General features: G+C 56.1%; 1 protein-coding gene across 3 annotated transcripts in view; it reads left to right on the forward strand.

Annotated features, from left to right (window-relative positions):
- Positions 1-14923, forward strand: part of MED15 (mediator complex subunit 15) — a 44293-nt gene that overhangs the window by 13036 nt on the left and 16334 nt on the right. For all 3 annotated transcript variants that reach the window (XR_010658800.1, XM_065903729.1, XM_065903730.1), the window contains exons 2-4: positions 2765-2852; positions 13449-13500; positions 14681-14710. Coding sequence is in view for 2 of the 3 variants with exons in the window: in XM_065903729.1 (XP_065759801.1) it covers positions 2765-2852; positions 13449-13500; positions 14681-14710 (170 nt within the window). In the remaining variant the exon portion in view is untranslated. The remainder of the gene's footprint in view (positions 1-2764; positions 2853-13448; positions 13501-14680; positions 14711-14923) is intronic.

A 14923-nucleotide genomic window follows, 5' to 3' on the forward strand; every position in this document is an offset into this window, starting at 1 on the left:
TGCAGGTTGGAATAGAATTGCCAGACACAGAGCCCCGTACGGGACCTCAAATGTTGGGACAGTCCAAGCACGGGTAGGGGAAAAATCTCTCCAGACATAGAGAACGTCAAAAGGGAGTGAATTTGTTAAGAACAAAGAGCAGAAATAACGTGGGCACCGTGAGTGCAGTGGGCCGAGAACTCCTGACAGGCAAGGGAGAGTCGACAGTTTTCCTGAGTTAATAGCCAATTTTTATAGCCTCAAGACAGAAAATTCCTGCTGGAAGGTTGGTGTTAAGTGATCAGTTGGGGCACTGGTAGGGTGTTCACTGGAGTGGGCCTCTTTGCCTACTGGGGAGTCGGGAAGCTTGTTAGTGATGAGCAGGGAGGAGGGGGCTTTTGGTGATGGTTATGAAGGGGCTCAGTCAGCTTCGGAGTGACCTGGGTTCCGGGCTCCGCTTCTGTGGCCTTGGTGCAAGGCCTTACCCCTAGGGTCTTGGGGGCAGGCATCTTCCACCTGTTGAGTCCTTCCCGCTCTATGCTATGTGCTCTGGTGATGTGCTTCAGAGGGCCTTGCCCCTCCCGCCGCGGGCGTGGCACGTCCTCTTATCGTCCTCCCTGCTGCTGTGATTCGGGTCTTACGCTGGGTGCAGGGTCAGCCACCAGCCACAGGCTTCTGTTCCTGGTGGCTGAAAAGCAGCAGCCTGCACACACAGGCCACACTTGGCCACGAAGCCTCTCCTGGGAGTGGGGCAGGGCTGCAGAAACCCCCACCCCCGAGAGGTCCGTTGGCTGACGGTGTCATGGTTCCCAAATCGAGCAAGTTTCCTTTGGTGCATGAAAGCCCTTGGGTGGGTGGAGGGCATCCGGTCTCCCTGAGGCCAGGAGCTTCTGTACAGACCCCAGAGGGAGGGGCGGGGTGCTGGGAAGTCGCCCCGTCACACCCGGGGAGGCCACCTTGAGGAGGGGTGTCAGGAGAGACGGGAGCGGGGGCGGGAGGTTCCGGTGAGAGTGTTCTCCGACCGGCTTCCTTCACACCCTGGCGCTTCCTGTGCCTGTGTGCCTGACAGTTCCTCCTGTGACCTCAGCATGACCCCGTGAGGTAGCACTGTCCCGTCCGCACTCTGCAGGGGGGACGCACAGGGTCACCGCTGGGGGTCTGGGTGGCCAGGGCCCGTGGCCTGCGGGCACACAGCGGGCGCCTGCCTTCTGCTGCAGATGCAGGCGTCGGGCACGAGGGCTGGACACTGGCTGAGTGGAGTTCCCCACTGTGGAGGCCTGGAGGCAGAGGCCACCGCAGAATGGCCTGGGCATGGTGAGATGTGGGGTGAGGGCCGAGCCGAGAAGAGGAGGCCCCCAGGCGTCTCTGCTGGGCGGTGGTGGGCACAGTGCCCAGGCTGCAGGGGGTTCCTGGTGTGTCCCTGCAGGTGGGTTCTGGGCTCCGGCTGGGGGACTCGGGGGCCCGGGTGGTGGGTCAGGTCTGGACCAGAGACCAGTGGAGCTCTGCCTGGGCAGAGGGGCGGCCCCCCGCTCCCCCCGAGGATGGGTCTGCTCAGTCACCTCTGTCTGAGATGCTCGGGGTCTCAGCCCACCTCCACGTGGAGTGCCTGCCCCGCCGACCGCAGCCCCTGCCCACGTGCTCCCGCTGCCTTCCTGTCGCCTCTTCCTGAGCCTGGTTACGTGTCCCCTGGTGCGTGAGTCTCCTCCACTCTGGCTGCCTCTCCAGCAGGAACCTGTTGCTGCCTCTGGGCCTGGCACAGGTGCAGGCTCGGGGAAGCGGGCAGAAAGTGGGGCTCTGACCTCACGTGGGGAACGAGTTACCTGGCAGTGGGGTGGCTCCGTGGCATTTCACTTTTCTTCATGTGCTAGTACCGATTTCTCTCAGCATTTGGCATCCTTCCTGGGATTTCTTTTGGGGATGACAGATGTGGTCCTGCAGCACCCTGCACACTCACATTGCCCGAGGTGTGGTTGTGTTTGGAACTGTCAGAATCTCACGGTTCAATCTCAAGCCTGATTGAACCAGGCTTGTTGGATTCTGTTGTGGGGGTGAGGGGTTCTTTTATCAGTGAACCCAGTGCTGGGGAGAAAGGCGGGGAGACCCATTCTGCAGGGAAGAAGGTGGCCTGTGAGCAGGGGGCCTGGCTGGGGCCCTAGCCTGGCGCCCCCTCCTTTCTAACAGGTATGCAACTGTCCTTACCTTTATGGGGGCGTTGGCTGTGTCCTGCCACCCTGACGGGCTCCAGCATAGCCGTGCGCACGGCTGTTGCCCTCCAGGGCGTCACATGATGAAAACTTGGCTCCGATTCGTTCTCTTGCTGTGCGTCCGTTCGCATCTGTGACGTCGGCGTCTGCCTTGAGCTGGAGGCTGATGAGGTCAGGCTCATCTCCTTGGTCCCCCTGGGAGGACCTGCGTGTGGGAACTGCCTTGAGGGGGCTAAGGTGACTGGCATGGCCCCTCCGCCCTGCATGGGTCCCATTGCTCTTGGCGCTGGAGCTGGGAGGGCATGTGGGTGTCCACCACTCTGCCATCGACTGTGTTGGTTGTGAGCAGCCCTCAGCTGGCCCCTCTGCCCGCCCGAGATGGGCGGCTGCTTTGTTGCCAGGGTGACCGCCGTTCCTGGCCTGGCCACCTTTCCTCGCTGTACTGAGGGCCCGTCCCTCCGTGCCTGCCCTGGGCCTTGGCCAGGCTGGTGGGCCGGGCCGCCCGTGGGCCCCAGACAGCTGCTGTGAGGGCCCGCTGGCCAGGGAGCCTGTGTCAACATCTCTCCTCCTTTGTATTCCAGCGAGGATGCCATGAGGAAGGCTGGCGTGGCCCACAGCAAATCCAGCAAGGACATGGAGAGCCACGTGTTCCTGAAGGCCAAGACCCGGGTAAGGCCTGGGGGGGCGGTGCTGCGGGGGCTGGAGCCAGGCCACGGGGACGGGGTGGCTGCTCACTGCTGGGTGCTGCTCTGCAGGCCGTCCCCTGCGTCTGTGGTGCGGCTGTGGGAGGGCAGTGCGTGGGTGCCCAGGCCAGCCTGTTGGCACTCCTGTTCGTACCCAGTCCCCGTGAGTCCTGCAGGGTGCTCTTGGGCCTTGGCGGCTCCTGGGGACAGTGCCCCAAGGCAGAAACACTCTGTCCTCAGGCTCAGTCCTCCCTGGGGCCGGGCCCTGGCAGGTGGGCCCAGGAGGGCTCCCGCCCCCTTCTAAGTGACGCAGGTGATGCTTGTGGAGGGTGTGGCCCTGGCAAGGAGGGGGGGTGGGGGTGGGGGGGATCAAGCTGTTGGGGCGGGTCCTCTGTGAGTTCTCACAGGAACTGGGGCTGCCTGGGCCCACGTGGCCGCTCCTGTCACTGTGCGCACTTCGGGGGCAGAGCCGCTCCTCGCAGTGAAGCAGGACAGACACACACAGCAGGCGGCTTGTGTGGGCCGCCTGGCTCTGCCCAGCGCCTGGTGCCCGAGCGCGGAGCTCAGCTCTGGGACCCTCTGTTGCAAGTTGAAAGCAGACGGTATTTACAGTCGGGCACTGGTGTAGGTAGACCAGCTGTCAAGACGTACAGAGCTCCGTCGGGGAAACTTGAGCCTGTCTGAGAGTTTAGATGAGGTAATTATTTTCTGAAATGGGAAGGCAGAGCTGACTGGCCGCAGAGCACAGTTTCTGAAGTAGAAGCCACGTGTGCAGCCTGGGCTTGGAGATCAGCATGCACACGCGTGTGTTAGTGCGCACGTGTAGGTGAGGGAGGAGCCGCCCTCGCACAGGGAATGGTAAGCATGTTCTTCTTTTTTAACAGCCTTGTCAAGCCCTGATTCATGTGTCGTACGGTTTACCCTGTAAAGTCTGCAGCCCAGTCGTCGTTAGGGCCTTCACAGAGTTGTGCGGTCATCACCATGATGTGTTTCAGGGGATTTTCTTTTCTTCCTTTTCCTTTCTGTGATGGCACTGCTTGGCTTGTGGGATGTCAGTTCCCTGACCGGAGGCTGAACCTGGATCCTGGCAGTGAAAGCCCGGAATCCTGACCACTAGGCCCCCAGTGCTCTCCCGAGAGCTTCTCCTAAAGAAACTCTGTGCCCACTAGCTGCACTCCCCATCCTCCTCAGCCCTAGGCAGCCACCTAGCTGCTTTCTGTTGCTATCGATTTGCTTGTCCTATACTTTTCATATAAATGCAATCGTAAAATATATGTTTTTGTGACTGGCATCTTAGTAAAATATTTTCAGTGTTTATCTATGAGCCATGTTGTGGAATGTACTCCATTCCTTTTTATTGCCAAGTAATATTCCATTGCATAGATGTACCACATTTTATTTATCCATCCATCATTGTTAAAGCTATGGTTTTTCCAGTAGTCATGTATGGATGTGAGAACTGGACCATAAAGAAGGATGAGCACCAAAGAATTGATGCTTTTAAACTGTGGTGTAGGAGAAGGCTCTTGAGAGTTCCTAGGGCTACAAGGAGATCAAATCAGTCAATTGTAAAGGAAATCAGTCATGAATATTCATTGGAAGGACTGATGCTGAAGCTCTAATACTCTGGCTGCCTGATGCGAAGAACTGACTCATTAGAAAAGACCCTGATGCTGAGAAAGATTGAAGGTGGGAGGAGAAGGGGACGACAGGAGGCGATGGTTGGATGGCATCACTGACTCTGTGGCTGTGAGTTTGAGTAAATCCGGGAGATGGTGAAGGACAGGGGAGCCTAGCATGCTGCCGTCCATGGGGTCGCAAAGAGTCGAACACGGCTGAGCGACAACAAATCCGTCAGTTCATGTGCATCTGGGCTGTTTCTGCTTTCTGGCTGTTACAGTAGTGCTACCCTGAACTTCTGTGTGCAGCTTTCCTGGGGACGTATGTTTTCATTTCTCTTTGGTATATACCTGGGTAAGAAGTTGCTGGATCAGTTCTGTTTAACCTTTTGAGGAATTGCCAAGTTGTTTTCAAAGCAGCTGCGCCATTTTACATCCTCACTGGGGGTGTATTTTGTTCCAGCTTCTCCATTCCTCGTCAGTACTCGTCACTGTTTTATTGTAGCTTTCATAGTGAGTGTGAAGTGGTATCTTATTGTGTTTTTTTAAAACTTAATTTAATTCATGGCTGTGCTGGGTCTTCATTGCTGTTGCAGACTTTCCTCAGTTGCAGCAAGTCGGGGGTGCTCTTTAGTTGTCGTGTGCAGGCTTCTCGCTGTGGTGGCCTCTCTGGCTGCGGGTCTCCGGCTCTCGCGTGCGTGGGCCTCAGTGGCTGTGGCCCACGGGTTCTAGAGCTCGGGCCCAGGAGTTGTGGCGGCAGGCTTCGTTGCCCTGGGACGCCTAGGATCTTAGATGGGGGATGGAACCCGTGTCGCCTGCACTGGCAGGCAGGCTCTTAACCACTGAACCACCAGGTAGCCCCTCGGTGTCCTTTTGATTTGCATTCCCAGATGGCTTACTATGTTTACTGGTCATTTGTATATTTTCTTTAGAGAAATGTTTGTTCAGCCCCTTTGCCCGTTTTAAAATTGAAAAAAAATTAAAAAATAAAATTGAGTCATTAGTGTTTCTATTGAAGAGCTCTTTTCACGTTTTGGAGACACGTCTCTTATTGGCTGTGTAATTTGCTGGCGTTTGGGGGATGAGATGAGAGGAGAACCTTGGGGAGGGCTCATTGAGTTGTTTCCTTTGGAAATGCTCCCCTTGTTGTCCAGTACTGTTGTCTGTCTGTTGCTGTGTGAGGAGCTGCCCCAGAGAGTCGTGGCCTAGAGCAGTGATAGTGTCTGTCCTGACTCTGGGTTGGGCGGGGTGTGGAGTAAACACCCCTTTCCAGGCCCCGGAAGTAGACACAGGGCTGCTCAGCCCAGGATGCAGCCGGGGCGACTCAGGCACACAGCTCCCAGGGGACTTGCCCAGGCGTTCTCCCGCCCGGGAGCCTGCAGTCAGAGCCTGCCAACTTTCCTTCACTTCCCTCCATCTCGGAAAGCAAAAGACATCCAAACACCCAGTTTAATTCTTAACCCCTGAATTCCTGTAGGTGGGTATGCGCTCTGCCTCGGATAGACTGGGGACGCAGAAAGCACAGTGTCTGGGGCTGTGGTGTGATCACAGCTGGAGCACTCTGAAGGCTTGGGAGGGCTAGGGCCCGACCTCTGTGCTGCGTGCCGGAAGGGGCTCATCACAGCTCTGTGCATTGCTGGTGTTTGCTTACCATTCGGTTGGTTTTTTAATTTATTTTTGGGTTTTTTTGAAGTTTAGTAACTTTGTTGGACAATCAGCAGTTAGTTCTCATCCAAAGTAACCATAGATTTTTGAAAGTGGTAACAGGCATGTAGGTAGCCAGCGTGTAGAACTTGTTCGGTGGGTCTTCACCACGTTTTCTGGACAGCTGCACACGGATCGGTGTGGGGCGTTCCGTGTCCCTTTGGCCCAGACAGCTCTGTTGAGCCTGGTGTTGATGCACACCTTAGGGGTTCCCCTCTCCTTCTCGGCGAATTTCCCGATTTCTTGGAGTGCCCAAGGGGCATGCTTCTTGAAACCCACTCCATAGGTGCACTTGTGAATGTTGACAGTATTTCCCCTGGTCACCAGCTTGTTGATGGTGGACCACCCTCTGTGGGAGTTTTTAGATGAAGCTTGTATGTTAAACACAGCCCAGCTCTCATGCATGGTGTGCAGTCCCGTGCACGCGTAGTGCGTGTCTCTGGTTTGAAGCGTGAGTTCCCATGGTGGGGGCCAAGGTGAAACCCAGGCACCAGGGAGGCCAGGAGTGTTGGAATTGGGAGGCAGCCTGGAGGCTTGTCAGAGACAGGCCAGGGTAGCACAGACGTCCCGCTGGGCTGAACGAGCAGGAGCGCTGCCTGGGAGAGGGGAGGGTGCGCACACGGCTGACCAGGTGACCCCGCCTTCTCCAGCCCTGCTTATGGACCCAAAGCCTGCAGTCGGCCTTTAACTGAACCTGAAGACATCTTCTGCTGTCCTTCTTTGATCAGGGACACTTATCTGAGAAGAGCACAACTGTGTACATTGACAATTGCAAATGACGTGAAAAGATGAGCATTTTCCTCCCAATAGCTGCTGAGGCCAGCTGGGAAGACCCGCTCGTGGCCAGCGGTCGGCGGGGCCAGCCGGCCTCCTGCCTTCTGCCGTCTGGGCTGCCAGCCGGGCCTCCTGCTGCACCCCCCTGCACTGGCAGGCTTGCTCGGTGCCCTCCGCGGAAATGCTGTTCCCTGGTTTTCGGTGGCTCTGTTTCCATGCTGAGAGAGCGCTTTACGAACACGCCGTGCAGTCCCTGGGACTGTCTCCACTTCAGCCGTGAAGAACCGAGGTGTGGGCCAAGTGGCATGGGGACCGCCTTGCTGGCTTTCTTCGTTCAATCTTAGTTTTTAATTTAAACTGAGAATGGGGCCCACTGTCATTTGTCATGTTAATCATTTTTTGTATGTCTGAACTATTTTATGGTGCCTGAAGGTAAGATGTAACATTACGTGAATGACAGCATGGCACTTGGCACAGGTCTGGTGCTGAGAGCGCTGGCTTGGGGGCTGGCAGTTTCCCACGCAGGAGGGAAGCTTGCACACAGGCTTCGTGGGAGCCGACAGACGGGTCCTGGGGAAGCTCCGGGGCCCACCCTAGCCAAGTCTTGAAGGAGAACAACTGCGTCACCACGCGTGTAACACTGAAGTGGGAACCCAGCCGCGAACCACACACAGACATCTAAGAGTTAGACTGTAGAAGTGCTAGAAGAAAATGCAGGCATGAATCTTTGTGACTCAGATTAGGCGGTGGATTTTTACACATGACACCAAAAGCACAAGTAACAAAACCTCCGTCAAAACTGAGATCCGTGGAGTGGGTGCATGTGGGTGTGCGCCTGCGTCCTCTGAAACCACCGCAGCATCGTCAGACGTAGCACAGAGTCAGTCCTTACTCTGCTGCAAAATAAAAAAGCTTAAAGTTAAAGAAAATAAAAAACGATTGTGTATCAAAGGACACCACGAAGAGGGTAAAAAGACCTATGAAGTGGGAGAACCATGTATGGTTGGAGATACATGGTTGAAGTGGGAGATACATGGGAACCATGTGTCTGATGACGGACTGGAACCCATATTATATAAAGAACCACAACTCTACAACAAAAGGAGCAGACACCCTAAGTCAGACATGGGTAAAGAACTTGAATAGACATTTCTCCAGAGAAGATATTCAGATGGCCAAGAAGCACATGACAAGACGCTCAGTGTCACTAGTCATTAGGGAAAAGCAAATCCAAACCACCGTGAAACACAGCTTCTCATTCGCGATGGCGGTAATAAAAATAGATGAACACTGCTTGTTCATCTCAGGAGCACTGGTGAGAAGTTAGAAATACCAGACACTGCTGGAAGGAGGGCACAGTGGAGCGGCCACTGTGGTGATCCCTCAGGAATCAGACAGATGCCCGGTGTGCACAGATATCGGTAGCATCACTGACTGCAGCCAGAAAGTGGGAGCCCCCAAGCGTGTACCACCTGACTGGTGGGTAACCAGAATGCAGGCTGTCCGCAGGGTGGACTGTGTGACAGAATGAGGTACTTGGTGGTGGTCCAACACGCCTGGGCTTCAGAAGCATCACGCTGAGCCCAGTGAGGCGGTCACCAGAGGGCACGCGTTGTGCGAGGCAGCTGTATAAAGTGCCCAGAGTGGGCCGGTCTAGAGAGACGGGGTGCTTGCTTCCTGTAGCTGCTGGGCGGGTTCCCACAGACTCGGGGGACTCTGGGCTCATGGCTTTGGCCTCGTGGCCCAAGGCTCTCCCCCGGTGGTCCTGTTTGCAGCCAGGAGTTTATCAGTTTTACCTGTTTGCTGCATGTAGACTTTGGGAGCCTGGCACCCTTTTAAAATGCTCCCCTGTCTCCCTCTTGGCCCAGGTTGACAGTGTCTCTGCCGTAGGACACGCTAACCCTTGTGGGCCTTGTGTGTGTGAGGGAGCCCCCGTCAGACAGGAGGTCCCCACAGACCTTTCACCCCTGTGATTTCCCCCCCGTCCTGGCATCTGTGAGGTGACCCAGAGGATCCCTCGCGTGCCTTGGCTCCTCGGCCCCAGCAGTCTGTCCAGCCACACCCTCAGCCTCCTCTCCAGAGCACACATTCCTACAGGGAATCTCCTGGTTTTCCTGTGACTCGGGCAGCCTGGGAATTTTCCAGATTAGGCCCAGGTTCCTTTCCGCTCAGCAGCTCTTCCCTGGGTTTTTCTTCCCTCTTGCGTCTCTCTGTCAGCCCTGGGTTTTTCTTCCCTCTCGCGTCTCTCTGTCAGCCAGCCGGCCCTCCCCCATGCTGTTCATTGCCTCTCGGGTCTGCCTTCCACTCGGCTCGTGGCCCGTGCAGCTAGATGTTTGCGCAGGGTGGCAGGGCTTCTCCCTGCTTTCGTTTCCGGTCACGCATTCTGCATTCCCCGAGCCCTCCCCAGAAGTACCTGTACCATTTGCCTCTCTCCCAGCATCCTGTTTCTGGTGACATCTGTGTTCTCGAAGAAGATGTGTGCTTTCTCAGCAGCTCCTTCAGGCCCTCTGAGTGCTCAGTGACACGCTGCTTGCCACCGTGTTCCCACCAGCAGCCTTCCCTTGGCCTGCCTGCCCCGTGTCTCTTGTGACCTGGCTGTTGGGTCGGGAGCACAGTATGCAGGAGTCTTGTTAGCAAGAGTATGTGGGAGGGGGTGCCTCATTGCTGTATATGTTATATGTCCGATTTTTCTGGGTGTCTTGGTGTTCCCACAAGGCCACAGTTGGTCAGGAGTTGGGACAGGGACAGCCTGACTTTTTTATGAAGTATCCTGTCCACTTACCATCTAATGATTCCATCATTTAACTGGGCGCTACAAACTGGTAATCATCCTGAATTCTGGCTTTTCTTCTACATTTATTAGGTGGAATTTTCTTGCCAAGAAAGGTTTTCTTTCATCGACCAGGGCTTCTTGGTTGCCTGAAACACAGCCTTTGGGGACCCTCAGGAACAACTTCCTGTGGAATGGTGGCCCAGGAGTGGAGTTCGGCCACTTCTCTTCTGCAGCCGCGTCGTGGGCCCAGGGCATTTCAGTCCTTTGCGATGTTCCCCCTTGTTTTGAAACTATAGCAATCTCAGAACCCCGTAATTTCACATTGATATTTCTAAATACAGAGTTTTACTTTCATTTTAAGCATATATCTGTTCTCCAATGTGACTCTCTCGCCTTCTGATGTTGTTGGCATAATTACTTCTTTAAAGGACTTTCAGAATGAACAGACTAGTATCACCGCTAGTATTGGTAGCAAATGACAAAATGCGGGATGACGTTTAGGGTTTCTATGCAGCTGTATGTGTCCTTAACATGTACTCCTTCCTCTGAGGACGTTTTTGCTTTTTGTTTTTTAAGATGATCAGTCCGAAAAACCCTTTTCCATGTGTTTCAACACCAACTTGTGTCAACTCATATGTTGGGTTGATTTTGCATTTTTAAAAATTGTTCTTTTGTTGTGGCTTTATCTTCAGTTTGGTAAAAGATTTATATACTTCCAATGTGAAAGCTGTATAACAAGGCAGTAGGTCTCCTTTCCAGCACACTTCCTGGTATCTCTGGGGTTTAATTGTTGATCTGCAGCCTTTCTTGTGCAGATATGAAGCAGATACATGTGTTCAGATTCCTCAAGTCTTATACGGAAGGTCTAACAGTGGAGCATCTAGCATGTAGTCTGAGGCGTTTCACCTGCAGCCTGGGTGTCTGGCTCCAGCCTCCACTTGGTGAGGGGAGGCGTCCTCTGCCCTGGCCGAGACGTGGACGGGCTGGACCCAATGTGTAAGCCGCAGGAAGCCTCGGCCTGTCTGTGTGCCCTGCGTCCCCACACCCCAGCCCGCTAGCAGCGCCTCCCCCCAGGCGTGAGGGACGCGGGTGGGTCTGCAGAGCGCGGGGCTGCACCGTGCCCGGCCACACCCAGAGTGAGGACGACAGGGTGCGCCTCCTCGCCCTTTTTGAGGCTGCCCTGCGAAGGGCGCCTTGGAGCAGGGGTGGGCCCGTGACTCGTGTGTCTGCTTGGGGGCCAGGAGCTCGCCCACCTGGGGAGGCCAGTCTAGACTGGGGGTGGTCAGGCAGCCACCCTGGGGGCTGGAGGGGTGGACCGTCGGCCCACGGGGGTTTGACCCACAGGAGTGCCCCGTGGCGGCTGCACGCCGGCCACACCCTGTGCCCTCTTCTCTGGTCGGGTGGTCGTGCCCCTCTCTGTGCCCGCAGGTCCCCAGAGCCTCCGCGGCCCCGGCCGTGGGCAGCCTCAGTGGGCGTGGACCACGGTGCCCTCTGCCCACCTGGCTCCAAGCCCTCGGGCCTGGCCCTGTGCCCGGGGCTTTGAGAGCACGCGCCTGGACCTCGCACCCTGTGTCTCGTGTCAGAGGAGGAGTGTCTGGTCGCTGTATTTTTAATTCAGCGTGTGTAGTTGGTTCACAGTGTGCTTCTTTGCCTCTGCAGCAGAATGATTCAGTTACACAAACGCATGTTCTCTCTCACGTTCTTCTCCGTCACAGGGCATCACGGGATATTTAGCGCAGTTGCCCGTGCTGTGTGCCTGGTTTGTCCGTTCTGTGTATAATGGTTTGCACCTGCTCAGCCCCGTCTCCCAGTCCTTCCCTTCCCTACCCTCACCCCCTTGGCAGCCACAAGTCTGTCTGTGGTATGTCTGTGAGTCTGTTTCTACTTGACAGATGAGTTTGTCATATTTTGGATTCTAGATATAAATGATAGCATGTAGGGTTTGTTCTTCTCTGTTTGACTTCACTTGGCTTGGTATGGTCACCTCTGGGCCGTCTGTGGTGCTGCAGACGGCTTTGTTTCGTTCTTTCTGTGACTATGTCCGTTGTCTGTGCGTGCACCGTTTTCTTGGCCCGCTGCTCTGCAGATGGACACCTGCTTCCCCACCCTGGCTGAGGTGAACAGTGCTGCTGGGAGTGCTGGGGGGCGTGTATCTTTTCAAGTTATGTTTTTCTCCAGATATGTGTCCAGGAGTGGGATTACTGTATCAATAGTAGTTCTATCTTTAGTTTTTTTTTAAGGAACCTCCACACTGTTTTCCATAGTAGTTGCACCAGTTTATGTTCCCATCAACAGGGTAAGAGGGTTCCCTCTTCTCCACACCCTCTCCAGCATTTGTTGTTTGTGGATTTTTTTAATAAACTGATTGCTTTGTAACTGGCTTGCTCTTGATTTGGAAGTCGAAAAAGCTCAGCAGATCCTTTTGAGATTTCTCTGACCCAGAAGTTGGCCACGGCCTACAGAGAGTCAGCTCTCGACCTGGCCGGCTCCCCGTCCCCGTCTCCTCCTCCTGGCCACCTCATTTCTGAGCTTCCTTTAAAAACCCCACTTTCCTTGCTCCCCACTTGCCACCCTGCTGCCCTTCAGGGGCCAGCCTGCTCAGGTGATTTGGGTACCCCTTTCCTCCCAGAAATTGAGGGGCATCAGGAGGGGACGTTTGAGCACCCCTTCATCACATCCCACCCCTCACTACCTGCCCTGAGGCCTCCTGGGCCTTTCCCCCGTTTTCCTCTGATTCCCCAGCTGAGGACATGCTGGTGGCGTTTTGAGATGGATGAGGACTGACGGGGTTAGAAAGTGAGTTATGTGTCGAGTCCTCTGAGACACCCCCTTGGTGTATCTCCCTGAGAGCCGTTCTCTGTGCCCTGCGGTGGGTCCCGGTTGAGGGGTCGCTCATCCGGCTGCGTCACGGTGACTTAGGAGGGGGTTGAGAGAGCAGGCGGGCCAAAGCTCTGCTTTCTCTGTTTGCCTCGCGGGGTGGTCCAGCTTCTCTGAAAGAAGAGTTTAGTTACAAACATCCCTTCGTTGCCCCCGGGACAGGCTCACAGTAGTGATTTCTCTGGAACGCCCGGAAGTGAGTGTCCTTGGTTACAAAGAGGACAATCCGTGGAAGGCAGGCCCTGCTGGGTGGGTCCAGCAACGCAGGAACCAGGAGGGCTGTGGGCAGGGGCCTTCACCTGCCGCCCTGAGTGGCGCTGTGCCCTCGTCTTGACCTCGCAGTGAATTCACTAGGGGTGGGAGGGTGGCCAGCCAGATTTGCATGTAAATGCTACGGCAGTCATGCAACAGCAACAGGCCGTGGGAAAAGCGAAAGTACGGCTCCAAATAGAGCAAAGACTGAAGCGGCCGGCCTTCCTGGGTCCGTTTCTGAGATGCCCTGTGACGCTGGGCCAACCCCGCTGTGGAAGGAGGGGTGTCTGAGGCGCCCCCCACCCTTGTAGGGTTTATAGTGGGCTGGAGGAGCAGCGGCTTCCACTGTCTGGCTACCTTCCTGGTTTGTGTTTCTGTGTGCCTTTCTCTGGCCTGCGGGAGCCATGCTCTGCCGGCCTTTCCCGAGGGATGGATTCCAGAGGAGGCAGAGCTGGCTGGACGGACAGACGGCGCAGTTGCCTTTCTGCCCCCGGGAGGACCTCAGAGAGGCTGGAGCGGGAAGGGGCGTCGCTCCCCCTCACTTCTGCTCTGAGCTTCAACTGCTTCCTGTTTTTACTTTCAGGACGAATACCTCTCTCTGGTGGCCAGGCTCATTATTCATTTTCGAGACATCCGTAAGTAAAACGTCACATCTCTGGGTGGTGGTGGTCACCGCGGGAGGGCTGTTTGGATAGTGCCGGCTTTTTGGGAGGTTCTTCATGGCTTTGCACTTGGTCCGGTATTTCCCAGCCTCCCAGAGCTTCAGCCTGGACCCTGCTGGTGTGACCCGAGGGAGGTGATAGTGTCCAGGGTTCTGGGCTGGACTGCTCTTGCTGCCTGTCTGCTTGACCTCCCCTATTCAAGGACTGCTGCTTTGATCTCTAGGCGGTTCCCAAACGCGTAGAGTCCACCCTGGAACATACACTTCCTTCCCTGATATCTGGGTTTTTTTCTTTGACCCCCGGAGGCTGGACGCTTCTGGGGCAAGCTTCCTCAGCACCGCCCGCGTCCTGCCCTGGCGAGGCCCGGCCCGCATCCCGACTCCTTTCTGGGCCGCTCCGGGCTTCCAGCCACAGCGCCTCCTGCCGGCCCGCCGTGTGCACCTGCAGGAGGCAGCACCTCCCATACAGCCCTGTGGGGCGGCCGCGGCCCCACCATCCCTCACCTCAGACGCAGGGAGGCGCCGGGGCCCCGGAGTCCCTGCAGGGCCACTGCACCCTCCCACGCCGACTTCTTAGACTGACTGCACTCTCTTTGCCGTGTTTGGGTGGCCCCATGGTGTTTGGAACAGGAGGAGCCACCACCAGAAGACTGGGTCATGAGCTGTCTGTCCAGGCAGGGGCTCGGCCTGGAGGGCTGCAGGGCCCACTTGGGAGCTGGCCCTGGCACTTCCCTTTTGGGGGTGCCCACGGCCGCCTCACCCCGGGAGAGGGTGGAACTGCTGTGGCGACTCCCCACCAGCACCAGGGCTGGCTGGATCCAGCTTCTAAGCAGTCTTGGACAGACTCAGTTTCCTCATCCGGAAACTGTAGATGCCACCCCAGAAGGGGCTGGAAACAGAGGGCTCTCAGCCCCTGGCCACCCTCAGCCTCCCATGCGTCAACGCTGCCGGGGTTTGGACACGCACATACACGTGTGTTCACACACACAGACGCTGAAGCCCTGAAGTGTGTTTTGTCTAGTTTCTAGGCAGAGTTGGGTCAGTGTTAGTAAATGACCTCTGGGCAAATGCCTACAGCACTGACTTAGCATGGAAATGTGTGATTATATAAAACTGTTTACTTTGGTTGCTTTTCTTTTTTCTTTTTAATACAGATAACAAGAAGTCTCAAGCGTCTGTCAGTGGTAAGAGTTTCTCCTTTCTGAAGTTTTTCCCACCTCAGCGTGGGCGGCAGGGCCGGGGTGCTGGGAGCTGTGCGTGGGGTCGCTCTGTGCCGGGAGGAGCAGGTTCCCAGAGGGACGCCACTCCCGACCCCCCGCCCCCGACGTCAGACAGCAGCGCCCCGCCCCATGCCTCCGGCACCCGCGTGGCAGTTGGGGTGCTGTCTGGAGCGCCGG

The sequence above is a fragment of the Muntiacus reevesi genome, chromosome 13, assembly GCF_963930625.1.
Source record: "Muntiacus reevesi chromosome 13, mMunRee1.1, whole genome shotgun sequence".
Lineage (NCBI taxonomy): Eukaryota > Metazoa > Chordata > Mammalia > Artiodactyla > Cervidae > Muntiacus > Muntiacus reevesi.